At 41.7% G+C, this 18746-nt stretch overlaps 1 protein-coding gene across 13 annotated transcripts in view; it reads right to left on the bottom strand.

Annotated features, from left to right (window-relative positions):
- Positions 1-4745: 4745 nt before the first annotated feature.
- The window catches only part of CAPRIN2 (caprin family member 2), a gene marked incomplete at both ends in the record, with an annotated part of 57358 nt that continues 43357 nt past the window's right edge, over positions 4746-18746 (bottom strand). For 5 of the 13 annotated variants that reach the window (XM_080706208.1, XM_080706214.1, XM_080706211.1 and 2 more), the window contains 5 exons: positions 4746-5311; positions 7518-7581; positions 10497-10597; positions 12297-12482; positions 14662-14830. In XM_080706208.1, the coding sequence (XP_080562334.1) occupies positions 4746-5311; positions 7518-7581; positions 10497-10597; positions 12297-12482; positions 14662-14830 (1086 nt within the window). Of the gene's footprint in view, positions 5356-7517; positions 7582-10496; positions 10598-12296; positions 12483-14661; positions 14831-18746 lie in introns of all 13 variants that reach the window. The other 8 variants (XM_080706206.1, XM_080706209.1, XM_080706204.1 and 5 more) reach the window with 4 other exon arrangements.

Raw genomic sequence — 18746 nt, 5'->3', positions numbered from 1 at the left:
ACAAGTGAGAGGATATGAGTGATGGGTCTGCATATCTTGATGTCATTTATTTCTGTAGCCCCAAGGCCGGGTACGAATCAGATACTACCAATAGTTCAAACGCTAAAGTAATCATTATCAAGGTACTGATATTTGAAATAAAATGAACAAAGGAATAATGCTTGAAAAACTTAGCACTCGTGAGCCCAAGTCCTCCGGGTAATGGCCATGGGGTGTTTCATGATGAGCATTCAGTGCCTTACGCTGCTGGCATGTGGGCTATATTATTCGTTGTTAGCACTTGCCCAGAACTGGAACAGTGCGAACAGAGCTGTTGTGGTCTTATTACTCAGGTAGCTAGAAAAAACACAACTCCTCAGGCAGATGAAGTAGCAGAGGACCTACAGAGACAAGTCTAAGTTTTTCATCAAAATTATTAATATTTAGGCAGACGTGGTGGCGCACGCTTATAATCCCAGCATTTGGGAGGCTGAGACAGGAGGATCGCAGTTTGTAGACAGCCTCAGCTACTTAGTGAGGCCCTTTGCAACTCAACGAGACCCTGTTTCAAAATAAAGAATAAAAAATAGGGCCGGGGGTGTAGCTCGGAGGTAGAATGCCCCTGGGTTCCACCCTAGTACTGAAAAAAAATTATTAATATTTGAGGTGATGGCAATGAAATCCAGGGTGTTTCTAACTTTGAGGTATACCCGCAGCCCTATTTTTCATTCTTTATTTTGAAACAGGGTCTAAGTTATGGAGGGCCTAAATTTATTTATTTATATTTTGCAGAACTGGAGATTGAACCCAAGGGCATTCTACCTGAGATACATCCCCAGCCTGACTTCTTATTTTTTTTATTTTGAAACAGGGTCTCACTAAGTTGTGGAGGGCTTCACTAAAAAGCTAAGGCTGGCTGTGAACCTGTGATCCTCCTGTCTCAGCCTCCCAAGTACTGGGATTACAAGTATACACTACCATGCTGGCTTATTTTTTATTTTAAAATAGGGAGGGACTCACAAGTTTGCTGAGACTGGCCATAAACCTGATATCTTCCTATCTCAGGCTCCCACATATTGGGATTAAGGTGTGCCACCACACCTGGTAACATACTATGTTTTTATATTTTAATCTTTTCTTTGAAAATTTCATTATTTTGAAACAGGGTCTCACTGAGTTGGAAAGGGCTTCATTAAGTAGCCGATGCCGTCCGTGAACCAAGGTATAAATAAATAAATAAATAAATAAATAAATAAATAAGGCTGGGAGTGTAGCTCAGAGGTAGAATGATGCTCTTCAGTACCAAAAAAAAAAAAAAAAGAAAGAAAGAAAAATAAAAAAATAAAAAAAGGACATAATGTCAAAGAATATCAAGAGAAAGTTAAGGGAAAAAGGCAGAAGATGGTTGACAACTAATCTGTTAATGGGAAAATTAAGCAAGCCTTGCAAGGTCCTGCTTTATCTGTATTTACTCACTAAATATTTTTTGGGGGAGAGGGTTATTAGAGGTTGAATCCAGGGGCACTCTACTTCTAAACTATACCACTAACTCTATTTTACTTTTTTTGTTTTTGCTATTTTTGATACTGGGGATCAAGCCCAAGGACATCCTATTTCTGAGTTACTCCTCTAGCCCTTTGTTTTAAATCAGGGTCTCATTTGGTCGCCGAAGCTGGTCTCAAGCCTGCAATCCTCCTCTCAGCCTCCCAAGTACTAGGATTACAGGTGTGCAGCACCATGCCTGGCTCCTCGCTAAAGCATTTTAGAGATAATACTCACTGGCTCATAATCCCTGGACATGAGAAGTGTTTTTGTTTTGTTTTGTTTTGTTTTGTTGGTGGTATTGGGAGTAGAACCCAGAGCCTTTCTACCTCCAGGCTATATTCCCAGACCTATTTTATATTTTATTTGGAAACAGGGTCTGAGTTATTGAGAGCCTAAGTAGCTGAGGCTGGCTTCGAACCTGTGCGATCCTCCTGTCTCAGCCTCCCAAGCGCGGGGATTACAGGTGTGCACCACCATGCTCGGCCTATGAGAAGTCATTTAACAGAAAACTGAAAGAACAAAACGAGAGAATAAAGCTTGGGAGCGAACCTAGTAAATACACACACCATCTCTCATCTTCCTCTTCAGTAAGACAACTAAGTATTATTGGGTACTTATATGGAAGGCCTTTGCACTTAGTCCTGTCTCCAAGATCTTCCTAGTAAAATAGATCTTTACACAAGGCCCCTAATGGGCTATAGATATTTATGGATCTTCACTCCATCTCTTACAAATACATATAAAAATCTGTGCATGTGTGCCTCTTTCTGTGCATTGCGAAACCATCTTCAAAGTTATACTGCTTAAGAAGGAAAGATCTTGCCCATTCATTCTCATAAATCTAAGGAAAGTCATTGTCTTCATACAAGGCAAAATAATTTTATTTTTTTTTTTTTTTTTTTTTTTTTTTTTTTTGGTGGTACTGGGGGTGGAACCTAGGGGCTTTTCTACTTCCGGGCTACACTCCCAGACCTATTTTATATTTTATTTGGTAACAGGGTCTCATTAAGTTGCCGAGAGCCTCACTAAGTAGCTGAGGCTGGCCTTGAACCTGCGCGATCCTCCTGTCTCAGCCTCCCAAGCGCGGGGATTACAAGCGTGCGCCATAGCAAAATAATTTTAAATAGTCCTCTAAACTGAGTGCAGTTGCACATGTCTATAATCACAGCTACTCAGGAGGCTGAGGCAGGAGGACCACAAGTTTGAGGTTAGCCTGAGCAACTTAGTGAGACCCTATCTCAATCATAAAAAATAAAAAGGGATGGTGATGTAGCTCAGAGGTAGAGACACTTGGTTTCAATTCTCAGTACCACCACCAAAAAATATACTGCCCTAAAACATGATTACTCTGAGGGAACCCTAGTTAATGAATCCTTTGTTGTAGGACTTACCTTTGAAAAAGAATAAAGGTCACTTACATTTGGGGGAGGGGGTGAGAGCCTAAGTAGCTGAGAAGGGGCATTCTACCTCCAAGCAACACCCCAGCCCTATTTTTTAGTCTTTATTTTGAAACAGGGTCTCACTGAGTTGCAAAGGGCCTAAGTAGCTGAGGCTGTCTGTGAACCATGATCCTCTTGTCTCAGCCTCGCAAATGCTGGGATTACAAGTGTGCACCACCACACCTGGCTCTGCCTACAATATTTAAAATAAGTGTTGACCATGATCAGGAAAAAAGACTAAATAAAGCATAGTGGCTGGAGAAAGGTCCCGTCAAACTTGATGACCATGCTGGGCATGGTGGCGCACGCTTGCAATCCCAGCACTTGGGAGGCTGAAACAGGAGGATCACACAGGTTCAAAGACAGCCTCAGCTACTTAGTGAGGCTCTCAACAACTTAGTGAGACCCTGTTTCCAAATGCAGTATATAAAAAAATTAGGTCTGGGAATATAGCCCAAAGGTAGAAAAGCCCCTGGGTTCCACCCTAGTAACACACACACACACACACACACACACACACACACACACACACACAGAGCTGTCAGTGGCTCTTGTAGGTAGAATATCCCTGGATTCAATTGCCAGTACAAAAAAAAATGCTTATGAGCCAAACACTGTGTTAAGTCTCTTAGATATGTTCTTAGCTGAATTTCACAATTGCCCCATGAGACAATGATGGCTAGATCTGATTTTTTTAATGAATGAAATGCCAGAGAAAAGCCACTCTAGAAGGAACTATTATATATAAAAGCCTTCTTATGGGCCAGGCGTGGTGGCACACACTTGTAATCTCAGTACTTGGGAGGCTGAGACAGGAGGATCAAAGATTTGAGACCAACCTCAGAAACTTAGGCCCTCAGCAATTTAGTGAGACCCTGTTTCAAAATAAAAAATAAAATTGGGCTGGGGGTGTAGCTCAAAGGTAGAATGCTGAGCCAGGTGTAGTGGTGCATGCTTGCAATCCCAGTATTGGGAGGCTGGGAGAGAAGGATTGCAGGATCAAGATCAGCCTTAGCAAGTTAGGCTCTCAGCAATCTAGCAAGACCCTTTTTCAAAACAAATAAAATAGGGCTGGGGATATAGCTCAGAGACAGAATGTCCCTGGGTTCAATCCTTAGTACCACCAAAAATGAATAAAATAATATCATAAATCCTTGAGTTATCAGTGAGGATTTTTTTTTTTTTGTACTAGGGGTGAAACCCAAGGGCTTTCTACCTCCGGGCTATACCCCCAGACTTATTTTATATTTTATTTGGAAACAGGGTCTCACTAAGTTGTTGACAGCCTCACTAAGTAGCTGAGGCTGGCTTCGAACCTGTGCGATCCTCCTGTCTCAGCCTCTCAAACACAGGGATTACAAGCGTGCGCCACCACGCCCGGCTCAGTGAGGAATTCTTCTCCCTCAACTAATGTTTAATCAAATAGGGACAACTGAAGATGCAGGTAACTTTTTTATTGAGGCACAACAAGGCATTGTAACCTGCCCGAACTTGAGGCAGTGTGTTTAGTAGCTGAACGTTAATAGTGAAAGATTAAGTGCAAACAAGATGCATCCACAGCTTGACTAGTGAGGCTACCGCACAATATAAAGTGCCAGATTAGTGCTAACTGTCGTTCAGCTTGAAATCTTTTTCACCTGGAGAGGAAAACAAAAAAGTAAGGGCTTGCTCCCCTCTCTATGGAAATATTTTCCTACACCAAACAGCCACCAGGCAAGGCTACGTCTTCTTCCATCCCACTATTTGAACATCATCATCTTATGGCCAGTCCTTGCACCGACTTCAGTCTTGATAGAGAAGATAACCTGAGAACGTAGAATATTTCCAACTACTTCCGTAAATTGCTCCCCTGTGCAAGCGTAACCATATCTGGTCTCCCTGGAAGAGCTGAAGGATGGCGTGGTTGCAAGCGGTCTCGTGGTCTGGAGCACCGTTGTTGGCGTAGGCTGACACCAAGACCTCTTCGTTCTTCATGAGGTTGACATACAGTGGCACATTCATGGCCAGCTTTAACATGTGGAAGATAAACACATAGGTGCCATTCACGGGGCAGTTGAATCGACCGAGCTGCAGATCGAACGTCTCCCCCAGGTTGTTGAGGAGGAGGTCGAACACGATGGGCTGGTCTAAGGTCCCTGGGGCCAGGTTGGAGGTTCTGGCGGCTGAGAAGGCCACTCGCATCTGCTGAGGCAGGGGATACAGGTGCACTGGCAGCACGGCGGCCGTGGGGTTCACCACTGGCACGTCCACAGGGGTCACGCTGCGGGAGTCTCCTTGTCCGGAGTCGCCACTGTTAAAGGTCTCATCTCTTTCTGGGCTGCTCACCTGAGAAGAGTCACTCCACCCTGCTGTTTAATTAGCAACAGTGAGTCACTCATACTGGTGTAGTTATCTCAACACAATATTAAACATTAGTCGGCTATTAAAGCACAGATAAAATACATGTTATAGTAAATTCCAAAGCAAAATGTAACTACCTTATACTTGTCTAGATTTTTCTGGCAATAGGCTTTACAATGCTATTCTGAAGCCAGAAATAACCTAGAAAAATCTTGTCTAATTGCTGTCTTCTTGTCGTTCTGGGGATTGAAACTGGGGGCATTCTACCTCTGAGATATACCCCCAGCCAATTTTTAAATTTTGAAACAGGGTCTCCTTAAGTTGCCGAGGCTGGCCTCAACTTGTGATGCTCCCATCTCAGCCTCCCAAGTATTAGGATTACATGTGCCACCATACCCAGCTAATTGCTGTATATTTTTAGATTAAGAAAATGTGGTCCTCAAAAAATTGGAGAACTTGACAAAACTAAGGTTAGAAAGGACTAAAACCCAAGCCTGATCATTTATCTTTCATAATTTTCATTCCAATTAATTACTTATGATCTATCTTCCACTCAAGGCAACTGATATGAAAGGACTCAAGAAAACTTACTCTACTTAAAAGAAACCAACTTAGAACCACCAGCTACCATCCATTGATAGTTGAAACAGTACTAAGCCATATGATGAAAGCTTATTTTTCATTTCCAAGTTAGTGTGACATCAAGAAATTTTGACACTTTAAGCGCTACGCAAAAACGATGCTCAAATATTAAGACAACAGTCTTGTGAATGTTGGTTACTTTCTCAAAATGAAAAGATTATTTTCAAACTAGAGGTTTAGCTGAGCACAAGAAAGCTTGTCTAGTATGTCTAAGGCTCGAGGCTCACTTCCAAGTACCAGGGGAAAAAAATTTAAAGCTGGTCACCAGGTGTGGTGGCGCATGCTTGTAATCCCCGCACTTGGGAGGTGGAGACAGGAGGATCACACAGGTTCGAAGCCAGCCATGCTGGCTTAAGAGATCCTGTTTCCAAATAAAAATATAAAATAGGTCTGGGAGTGTAACCCGGAGGTAGAAGGGCTTCCAGGAACCCCAGTACACCACACACCACACACACACACACACACACACACACACACACACACACACACACACACCTGGGCATGGTGGAACACTGTTTGAAATAAAAAATAAAATAAAATTGGAAGCCAGGTGTAGTGGTGCACACTTGTAATCCCAGGATTTAGGAGGCTGAAATAGGAGGATTGCAATTCTCAGACAGCCTCAGCTACTTAGTGAGGCCCTTTGCAACTCAGTGAGACTCTGTTTCAAAGTAAAAAATAAAACATGGGGCTGGGGGGTATAGTTTGTAGGCAGAATGCCCCTGGGTTCCACTCCTAGTACTACAAAAAATAAAATAAAATAAAATTGGAAAAAGGGCTGAGGGTGCAGCTCTAAGGTAGAATGCCCCTGGGGTTCAATCTCTAGCTTCAAAAAAAATTGTTTTCCTATGATAATGTTATCTTCATTAATTCTTTATTTTTACTTTTTCAGTTACACCAAATCTTTTACTATCCCCTTCACACATGAAAGTGTTATTCACTATATTACTGCCTTTGTTTCAGGCCACTCTGTCTTAACTGTTGCTTATTCAAATAAATCAATATAGTGGCACTACAGCAACTATAAATATCCATTTATTATATAAACCATCACCCTGACACAGCACATTTAAGTATCTGAAGTTAGCATAGTGAATATATATCAGAGGTTAACATATACTCTGATACTGCCAGGCGTGGTGGCACACGCTTGTAATCCCAGCATTCGGGAGGCTGAGACTGGAGGATCGCGGTTCGTGGACAGCCTCAGCTACTTAGTGAGGCTCTTTGCAAATCAGTGAGACCCTGTTTCAAAATAAAGAATAAAAAAATAGGGCTGGGGGTGTAGTTCGGAGGTAGAATGTCCCTGGGTTTCATCCCTAGTGCCGCAAAAACAAACAAACAAAAAATATACTCTGATATCAAGCAAATGTTTTAGGAAACACACATTTTTAATTAAAAGGACAACTGGTTTCCATAACTTTTTAGTAGTCTAATATCTTTCAGTGCTTTAGTACTCCACTTAAGCAAACTGAAAACGTCAGGATACATGCTAGAAGCAATATACTTTGTGGAGAAGCTGACAGAGGGCGCAGAGGGAACTACAAGTACATTTTGGTCAATGACCCTTACCTCTTGCATTTGCCCGAGGACCACAAGATGTCCCTCCTCGCTTATAACACTGCTGGAAATTATCCTAAAATGAACACATGAATATTCACCTTGGCACCAAAAACACAGGCAATAATTAGTTATTACCCCAGGCTCTCGATGGTAAGTTTATAAACTGAAGTCCTCAGTTCTTTGTCTGACCTTCCCTAGCAACCAGAGGCTCAGCTGTTCCTGAACATCAGGAAAAGCCAAGAAAGACAACAGTGGCAAGATTCACTTTACCTGTTAACCAACCCCAAAATAAAACACGTCAATGCTCACAAAACAAAGTACTGAGAAAACATTATGAAAAAGGCGCAACCCCAAGTAAGGATGAAAATGAGAAATGCAGTATGGGTCTCTGTCTCCCACCTCAATAGAAAAGGACGTAAGAAAGCAACCCTCAATCCTACTCAATTTATAAATCAAACTGAAGGCTCATACAAGTCATACTGGTTTGACTCCTATTTTGTTTTTTGAATAAGAAAATAAAGGCTAAGACAGGAGGATTGCAGGTTCATGGACAGCCTCAGCTGAATAGTTGAAACTCTCATCAACCTAGTGAAACCCTGTTTCAAAATAAAAATAAAATAGTGCTGGAGGTGTAGCTCAAAGGTAGAATGTCTCTGGGTTCAATCCCCTCCAGTACCAAAAATTAAAAAAAAATGATATTGTCTAAATGCATTTATTGCCTGGAAATGTGATCCAAAATATTCAGAACTGATGTTCAATGGACAACATTTCCAAATGACCCCCAACTATGGGAAGAAATGTTTCTATACAACCCAAGGCTAGTAAAATTAGGGCTGTAATAAAATTAATACATGCAATAAAAACTTACATAGGAAAAGAAGATAAGCAAAATAAAAATAATTAAGTCTCTTGCTCCAAGCTCCTAGTTCTCCTTCTTTAACAATCATTATTATCGATTTCTTAGGTTTCCTCAAAGAAATTTAAAGCAGCATGTAAACATATTGGAATGCGGGTGTTAAGAACAGATAGCTCCATTAAGTCTATGTTAATCAACACCCTCGCCTCACGCAGTCCCTGATGATCATGTAACATGGCTAATAAACGCATGCTTGACATATGCTTGACACTACGATGCTATGCACTTGTGTCATTCCGATTCTCAGACTATTTCATGGAGAAATACAAGCCCTCAGAGTTAGGGGAAATGACTAACAGAGAGTTAAAATAATATACCAAGGCCACGAGGCAAGAAAACTAGGGAAATGGAAGGTCAAACCCATGTCATTTTGATTCCAATGTATGTTCTTTACCTTCTTTCGATCCTGCCTCTGTACAGGCATCTACCCTCCCTCACGTGCATTACCAACAGAGCTCAGTGTGGTGCTACGCACAAGCGCACCTCACCTCAGCTTACAAGGCCATCCTGATAAACCCACTACAAACTGAGACGCTGAAAGTCAAAAATGCACCTACATTCCACTGACCAAACATCACAGCTGAGCACCACAGCACACTGAACTGCACCAGTGGTTCACCTCATGACCCACGGATGCCTAGGGCTGTGGCCTGCCACTGCCCGGGATCAAGAGAGCACTGTGCGTCACTATCACTATCCCAGAAAAAGAGCCAAGGTCAAAACCCAAAGTAGAGTTCCTACTGAATGCACGACTCCTTCACACCATCATAAAGGGAAAAAAGCACTAAAGGGAAAAAAGCACTAAGTCAAACCCCCTAAGTCAAGGACCATCTATACATATTCAAAAACTTAAAAAACACCAAAAATAAAAATAAAAATATGGTATAAATTTTTATCTATCTATGACCAATGATAGGAAATTCCCAAGGTTTGTTAAAGTGGAATGTCTAACAGCCTATCAATTTGTTTTATTATATGTAGTGAAGAAAATTCATTGGGTTATTCAAATCAGAATAAACAACAATAACAAAAGACATAAGAAAAAGAGCTATACTAGATAATTAGGTAAGCTGAAGGCAATATAGTAAAGTTAAGATCATGAGCTTTTGAGTTAAGAAACTTGTATTCCAATCTTGACCTTAGATAAGTTATTTAACCTTTGAAACCCCATTCTTCTTACAAGGTGGAGTAAATGAGCTAATGTAAACAACTCAATAAAGTCCTTAACATCTGTGTGTGTGTGTGTATACACACAGATGTGTGTGTGTGTGTGTGTGTGTGTGTGTGTGTGTGTGTGTGTACTGGAGGTTAAACCCAGAAGCATTTTACTTCCAAGCTAGACTCTTAGCCCTATTTTTTATTTTGAAACAGGGCCTCGCCAAGTTGCTGAGGCTGGCCTCCTCAAACCTGCAATCCAAGTACTAGGATTACAGATGTGTATCACCACACCCAGCCTTAACACCTTTTAAATTCCATAAAACCATCCTCCTTGGATGACTGGAAAGGCTTCTAAATCAACCTTCCATAGCACTTACAAGTAGTTCTAAAACTAAAAATGCATAAAAACAAATTACAACTCTATTGTATTGGGGGGGGGAATGGGGATTGAGCCCACAGGCACTCTACCTCCAAGCTACATCCCGGGCCTATTTTACTTTTACTTGGAAATGGTCTTGCTAGATTGATGTGAGTCTCGCTAGTTGCTGAGGCTGTCCCCGAACATGCAATCCTCCTGTCTCCACCTCCCAAGTACTAATACTACAAGTGTGTGTCACCACACCCAGAGACTCTGCTATACTTTAACTACCAGTTTAGCAAGAACTATGCAGTTAGTTTCTTTTTTCTTTTTTAGGTGGGGGTCGAGGAGAGTACTAAGGGTTGAATCCAGGCGTATTCTACCTCCAATCTATACCCCCAGCCATTTTAATTTTTATTTTGAAACAAGATCTTACTAAGTTGCTAAGGCTGGCCTCGAACCTGCAATTCTCGTGTCTCAGTCTCAGTACTGAGATTGTAGGAGTGTGCCACCATGCCCAGCTGTACTACTATCCAACCATGGCAACTATTCTTACCCTTTGGGAATAAGGTGTTCCCGGATATTCTCTGGCTTGAAACTGCAGCTGGTTATAATTTCCATTGGAAATTGAAGAAGGTCCTCTGTAGGTTTCAAAACCTATTAGATAAACAACTTGATAAAATGATAGGTAAAAGCATATAAACTACACCACTCTAAAAGTCAAACTGATCCCATAATGCCATCATTAGATCTATACCTTCTTTAAGCAAAGACATACTAAAATTGCTTCCACAATAAGATAAACATTTAGAAAATATCACTGACCTTTTTTTTTTTTTTTTTTTTTTTTTGGAACTGGGGTTGAACCCACGGGCATCTACCTCTGAGCTACATCCCCAGTCCTATTTTTTATTCTTAATTTTGAAACAAGTTCTCTGCAATCCTCGTGCCTCGGCCTACCAAGTACTGGGATTACAAGCGTGCACCACCACACCTGGCTAATATTGTTCACTAAACAAGCCAGGTGTAGAAACTTGCTGCCGCTGGAATGCAGTGAGGCTGAGGAGAGGTGGTGGTGTGCAGCGGGGACTGAGGAGCCTGCCTTGCTGAAAGCAGTGACTCCTGGGCCTGCAGACATCTAGCCCCATGTAGAGCAGGCAAGCTCAGAGTCTCCACCTTCATTCTGTACCTGTCTCCTTTAGAACCTGAACTTGGGTTGGGTCCCTGCTCAGCTCTGCAAATATGCATGTTAACCATTTAAGGCATGTCCATCTAAAAACTAGTAATAAAAGGTTTATTAGATCTAAATTTACCCAATCTATCCAGTCCCCCTTGGAGACGGAGACAAGACTTGTCCTGTTTCGGATCGTTGGAGTGACACCTATAAGTTCCCAGTCATCACTCCCTTCTGGGATCACAGACCTAATAGACAAATACCCTGAACAGCAAACGGAAATCATCCCCCCAAGTGACAAGGGCTTCTCAGGAGCCACCTCACAGACCAGGAACTGAGAGTCATGGGCAGACCAGAGTGTGGCCACGACTGCTTAGTGACGAGCCTCTCACCTCACCCCACCTTCCACTATTTATTTATTTATTTATTTATTCATTTATTTTGTGGTACTGGGGGTGGAACCCAGGGGCTTTCTACCTCCAGGCTGTACTCCCAGACCTATTTTATATTTTATTTAGAAACAGGGTCTCACTAAGTTGCTGAGAGCCTCACTAAGTAGGCTGAGGCTGTCTTCGAACCTGTGCAATCCTCCTGTCTCAGCCTCCTAAGCTTGAGGATTACAAGCGTGCGCCACCACACCCGGCTTGGCCTTCCACTATTTAAACCCGAAGCCCCTGCCAGCTCCCTCAAGACAGGGCTGAGATGCTGGGTTTCACTTTGCCTTCCCAATATGGCCAAGTGAATCAGTTTCCTTTTCTGTTTTTCACAGCTATCTTTCCTGTTCAGTGTTTGGGGAGAGTGGCTGTACTTGTTTGCTGGGACCACTGGTGTCGAGCCTTTGGCTTGGGATGCTGGAAACAGCCCAGCACTTAGTGGTACTTAAGGCCTCTGTCATGGATATTTTGCTTATGCCAAGCAGAGATCAGACTACTTGGAATCATAACAAACTAAAGAAATTTCACTACTATAGTCTCAAGTTCTGTCTTATCTGAGGTGTAGTCTGTTTAGACAAGTCTTATCATCTGCTTATCATATAGGAAGTTAGTTCTGTGACAGAAAACAGCCTATTAGAGAAGTCTCTACACTATAAATGGCAATGTCAAAAGGGAACGAGAAGTCAGCAAGAGTGGCTTAGGGAAACACAAAACAGCTCAGGGTGATGACAGCAGACACACAGCATACCTTTATAACCGCCAGGGGACCTGTGGGGATTGGCTAGCAGTCTCCCGCCACGAGCACACCCTCGTGCAGACGCCCGGCCACTGACAAAGGGCTGCGCAGGTCTGGGAAACACACTTGTCTGTGCTGGGTAAAAGGCAAGTCCACCATTGCTCACGTGTGTAGTTCCATCAGGATGATAATTTGTAGCTTAAGGAAAGAGTTAAGAGTTAAATAGTAATAAAGGTCCAATATTCCTTATACTTAAAAAATCAATATATGTCAAAATCTTCAATATGTTTTCTCCCTCCAAAAAGAAAAAAGATTTGGTCAGCCTTCAGCTACTTAGTGAGGCCCTTTGCAACTCGGTGAAACCCTGTTTCAAAATAAAGAAGAAAAAATAGTGCTGAGGGTGTCGCTTGGAAGTAGAATGCCTCTGGGTTCCATCCCTAGCACTGCAAAAAAAAAAAAAAAAAGAGAGAGAGAGAGAGAGAGACAGAGACAGAGACAGAGATTAAGTGGGGCAAGGTGACATATGCTTGTAATCCCAGTACTTGTGAGGCAGAGACAGGAGGATCACAGGCTCATGGCCAGCCTCAACTACTTGGTGAGACCCTGTTTCAAAATAAAGAATAAAAAAATAGGGCTGAAGATGTAGCTCGGAGATAGAATGTCTCTGTGGTTCAATCCCCAGTACCACAAAAAATAAATAAATAAAATAAAATATATTTCTGGTCTTGACTCAGTGGCAAGGGCAGCCAGTACCCTCATTAGTGCCCAGATGATAAACATGCCCCACCCTGGGTCCTAGAAAGTTCACTTTGCAAGGTCTCTTTCTGCATGCCCTCAGGGAGCTGGCACCAGCCACATCGCAGTTATAAACTAACTTTTCCCTTTTCTAGAACAAAATAAAATTTTAAAAAATAAAGAAAAAACATTTTAACTTCTTTTTCTCAAGAAACAAAACAATACATACTTCATACTGGATAACATTCTACTCTTACCACCATAGTCTACAAAACTTCTACAGGATTTAGAATAGCGGAGACCACAGAAAGTCTAGTTGGGTGCTGGGCATGGTGGCTCACACTTCTAATCCTAGTACTTGGGAAGTTGACAAAGAAGGATCACAGGTTCACAGCCAACCTCAGCTACTTAGTGAGGCCCTCCACAACTTAGCGAGGCCCTGTTTCAAACTAAAGAATAAAAAATAGGGCTGGGGATGTAGCTCTGAGGTAGAATCTCCCTGGGTTCTATTTCCAGTACTACAAAAAAAAGAAAGAAAGAAAAAAAGAAAGGAAGAAAGAAAGAAAGAAAGAAAGAAAGAAAGTCAAGTTGATGTTGCATAGTTGCAATAGAAACATATGTTCTGCACTTTATTCAGGGATCTATTTATTTACTTATGGTACTGGAGATTAAACCCAGGGGCATTCTACCTTCAAGTTACACCTCCAGCCCTTTCAATTTTTTTTTTTTTATTTTTTTTTTTGGTGTGGTAGTTGGGATGGAACCCAGGAGCATTCTACCTCTGAGCTATACCCCCAGACCTATTTTTTATTCTTTATTTTGAAATAGGGTCTCGCTAAATTGCAAACGGCCTCACGAAGTAGCTGAGGCTGTCCTTGAACCACAATCCTCCTGTCTTAATCTCCCAAATGCTGGGATTGATTACAAGTGTGCACCACCATTCCCAGCTTTATTTTTTATTTTTTTGAAAAGAGATCTCACTTGGTTGCTGAGTGTCTAAGTTACTAAGGCTGATTTTAAATCTGTGATCCTCCTGTTTCAGCCTCCCAAGTAGTGGGATTATAGGTAAGTGCTACCTTATCCATTTAGAAAAACCCTCAGCAACTTAAGTCCCTGCTTTAAAAAAAAATTTTTTTTAAGGGCTGGGGGTGTATCTCAGAGGCAGAATGATCCTAGGGTCTATCCTCAGTACAAAAAAAAAAAAAAAGGGTAACATCATGGGTTAAAGAAATATATCAAAGGTCATGCCACCACGGCTAATCAATGCTTTATGTAAGACTGGGAAGCAGATAACAAACTGTCTGTACTAAAAGTGTTAACAGAATGGTTCCAAAATCTTCGTGAAAGCAGCTAGAGTGTCCTATCTGCTTCAATCATGTCTAGGGTAATCAGATCAATTAGATTTAAAAATACAGCTCTATATAGTTAAATCAACCATCTAAGTTCTACCTCCAAAGAAGTTAAAATTAATAGGTGAACTTAATAAATAGAGGAAAAAGCAGTAGGAGCTTCTCAACAGTTTAGGAACATGTGAAGAAATAATGCTTGCTGCTCAGGAAAGAACTGCTAAAGTGTCACTGCAGACTCACTTCCCACTCGATTAGTTAGCTAAGCCCTGGCAGTATCATATGCAAGACTTTACCAGTCTCTTGAGACATGACAGTCTGCTCGACATGTATAGCTGGCATTTGGCACTGGGGTGACGTCTGTGTACTTGCTGTAGTGAAGCTTTGACTGTAGCCAGGTGGATAAGGGGATTCTTTTATTTCTTGTTCTTTTCGAGGAGGCAGAGGCGCATTAACATTAAATACCTAAAAGATAAGGGTATAGTGAGCCATCTGTAAAGGTTTATGGGAAACACCTAAGGGCGGCATCAGCAAAACTCTACCACAAAAATTGCTATTGTGTGCAAAAGACTTGAATAGACATTTTTCCAAAGAAGATAAATGGGAACTAAGCATAAGAAAATATGCTCAGGGTCATTAGCCATTAAGAAAAGTATAAATCAGAACCACAACGAGACACTAATTCATACCCATTAGGAAGACTATTATCCAAAGACAGGAAAGCCAGGTGTGGTGCGCATGACTGTAATCCCAGTACTTGGGAGGATCCCAAGTTCGAGGCCAGCCTCAGCAACTCAGTGAAATCTGTCTCAAAATAAAATATAAACATGGATGGGGTGTAGCTCAGAGGCAAAATATCCGTGGGTTCAATCTCCAGTACCAAAACAAACCAAAAAGAAAAGAAAGAAAACAAGTGGCAGCGAGGAGGTAGAGAGGTCAGAACCCTCACACATCACTGGTGGACATGTAAAATGTGGCCACCACTATGGAGAACAGACAGCGGTTCCTCAAAGAGCTGACAAAATGAGCACACAACCCACCGGCTTCACCCCTAGGCTCATACCCAAAAGAGTTGAAAGCAGAGGTTCAAAGTTATATTTGCATACTTGTGTTCACAGCAGCATTATTCATGATATCAAAACGGTATAAACAACCCGAGTGTCCATCAACAGACGAATGAACCAACCGAGATACAGACAAATTATATACATGTTATTATCTGTACATAATATAATGTGTAAAATATGTATTGCACATAATATTTATGTATATAACATCCTATATACATAAAATATTCAGCCATAAAAAGGAATGAAATTCTGATACACAGATAAACTTAAAACATGCTAAGTGAAACAAGTCAGACACAAAAGAAGACGCATTGCATGGCTTCATTTATCTGAGGAGCCCGGAACAGGTAGATACAGACAGACAGAAAGCAGAGGTTACCACAGACGGGGAGGGGGAGGAATAAGAAGCGACACGTAATTAGTATGTGTTTTTGCTCAGAATCATGGAAAAGTTCTGGGAATAATGGTTAGAGTTGCCCAACACTGTGAATGTACTTAATGCCACTGAATTACACACTTCAAAATGGTTACAATGGTGAATTTTATTTGTGTATATTTTACCACAGTAAAAAAAAAAAAGGAAAAATTCCATCTGGTTGCCATCAGAAGTGACACCAAAGTTATTTTGCAACCTATATAATAATTCTTACTGAGTATAAAAGCTACGTAGAAGAACAGGGTCCTTTTTGAAAAACTAAAAATGAATGAAATAGTATAATACTCACTGAATTTTTACATGCAAAAGGCACAAACCTTCCTGTCCTTGGCTGTAATTTATAAAACAATACTTCTATTACTCTGCAGGTCCCTTATCCTGCTCTATTTTTCTTTACAGTACATGGCCCATGTGTGTGTGTGGGTGTGTGTGCGCGCGCGCGTGTGTACACTCATCTATATACTACATTATCATATATACTCATATACTATACATAGTACATATACACACTCAAATATATACATATATCTCATATATATAATATGTACACATGAGTATGTGTCTTTCTAGACCTCCCACCTTCATGATAAAAATGTAAGCTCCATGAGCATGAAGACTTCCCTTTCTCATCACCGCAACCCCAGCAATTAAGAACAGGGTTGATAAACTGGGCACGGTGGTGTACTCTTAAGCCCAGCATTTGGGAGGCTGAGACAGGAGGATCCACGTTTGCGGACAGCCTCAGCTACTTGGTGAGGCCTTCCGCAACTTACTGAGACTCTGTTTCAAAAATTAAAAATAGGGCTGGGGGAATAGCTCGGAGATAGAATGCCCCTGGGTTCCATCCCAAGTACCACAAAAAAAGAAAACAAAACAAAAAACAAAAAAACAGAGGTGAGGCTGGGGCTGAGACAAGAACCTGGTTTGCAGACAGCCTCAGATACTTAGTGAGGCCCTTTGCAACTCAGTGAGACTCTGTTTCAAAATAAAGAATAAAAAATAGGGTTAGGGGTATAGCTTGGAGGTAGAATGCCCCTGCCTTCCATCCCCAGTACTGCAAAAAAAGAAGAGTTGAGCCAAAGGTCTCAATTTAATGGGACCCTGTTTCCAACTACAAAATTAAAAGGGCAGGGGGGCCAAGCATGGTTGCACACACCTATAAATCCAGTTCTTGAGAGTCAAAATAGATGGATTGCGTTCTGAGGCAAGCCTCAGCAACTAAGAAAACTTTTACAAAAGATGCCAATTAACTAATTAATCAATTTATTAATTTTAAAAATAGGGCTGAGGGTGTAGCTCAGAGGTAGAATGCTTCTGGATTCAATCCCCAGCAGCACATACACACACACACATACACACATGCTTCATAACCTTCATAAATACCTTTTTTTTCCTCCTCTCTGTGTTTGTGTGTGTCTTACTGGGGATTAAACCCAGAAGCATTCTACCTTCAAGCTACACAACTAGCCAGATTTTATTTCTTATATGGAAACAGGGTCTCACTAGGCTAATGAGGGTCTGACTACTTGCTGAAGCTGTTCTTGAACCTACAATCCTCCTGTTTCAGCCTCCCAAATAATGGGATCACAAGTGTGCACCGCCACGCCTGGCTCATAACTACCTGTTTAATAAATGAATAAGAACAAATTCGAACTTGAGAAGCTTCCAGCCAGATGGGGCAGAGCGTGAGGCACGAGGAAGTAGGTCCTGTGACGAGCAGATGCAAGGCCAGCCCAGGGCCCGGCCTGGCAGGTTAAACAAGACTTCAAAAGGCGTGAAGTAAACATGGCATGGTGGCGCGCTCTTGCAATCCAGCATTTGAGAGGCTGAGACAGGAGGATCTCAGGTTCACGACAGCCTCAGCTACTTAGTGAGGCCTTTTGCAACTCATTGAGACCCTGTTTCAAAATAAAGAAGAAAAAATAGGGCAGGGGGGTGTAGCTCAAAGGTAGAAAGCCCCTGGATTTCAGAAGAAGAAGAAAGAGAAGGAGAAGAAGGCGTGACGTGTTAGGCAAATGACTCAGCTTCATTCTGCAGTGAACCACATTTCACACCGTGCACAGTTAAAACAAGGCAAATGAAAGTCAGTCAATCCAGGGTGGACTGACAGGGAATGAGAGAAAGCAAGGAAACTAAGATACTCTGACTGGCCAGCCACAGTGCAAAGCAGGAGAACCCAGGTTTGGAGGTGACCTGCCACCCACACTACGCCCACTGCCCACTGACTCCACTGGCCACCCCATCGCCACACCAGAGGGCCTGGAGTGGGCGGTAAGCACCATCAGGAAGAGCTCACTAAGAACTGATTAAAGATAGTTTGTATTTAGAGGATAAATACACAAACACAGCTGTAATACTGTCTTTTTAAAAAAAAGTTTAGTGAGGCCCTCTGCAACTCGGTGCGACCCGGTTTCAAAATAAAGAATAAAAAAACAGGGCAGGGGGTGTAGCTCGGAGGTCGAATGCCCCTGGGTTCCATCCCCAAACCCGCAAAAAATAAAAAAATTAAAAATTAAAAAAAAGTTTAAACTACTATTTGTAAAGGAATAGGGAATTCAAAACACCATGCAAATGTGAACCAGTTTAAGATCAGAATGAGATCAAACAGAAGTTTCGCCAATGACAGAACACCCAAGTATGTGTCACTGAAGCTCCAAACAGAGCTACTACACTATTAGTATGACTAGAGTTAGTAAGCCATGGCTAGAAAGTTATGCTCTCCATCCATGCTTTTGTTTCTTTTTTGTCATGCTGGGAAGTGAGTCACCCACATCATGCATTTTGTTTGTTTAATACAGGTCCTCGGCTTCGCCTGCTGATCTTCAGAGAGGGAACAGAGCTCTGATAAAACACCCATTCAAAATTCTACAAGCCG

Source organism: Muscardinus avellanarius (genome assembly GCF_963383645.1).
Source record: "Muscardinus avellanarius genome assembly, chromosome: 11".
NCBI classification, from domain to species: domain Eukaryota; kingdom Metazoa; phylum Chordata; class Mammalia; order Rodentia; family Gliridae; genus Muscardinus; species Muscardinus avellanarius.
The sequence above is the reverse complement of the archived record's forward strand: the minus strand, read 5'-3'. Positions and strand labels throughout refer to the sequence as shown.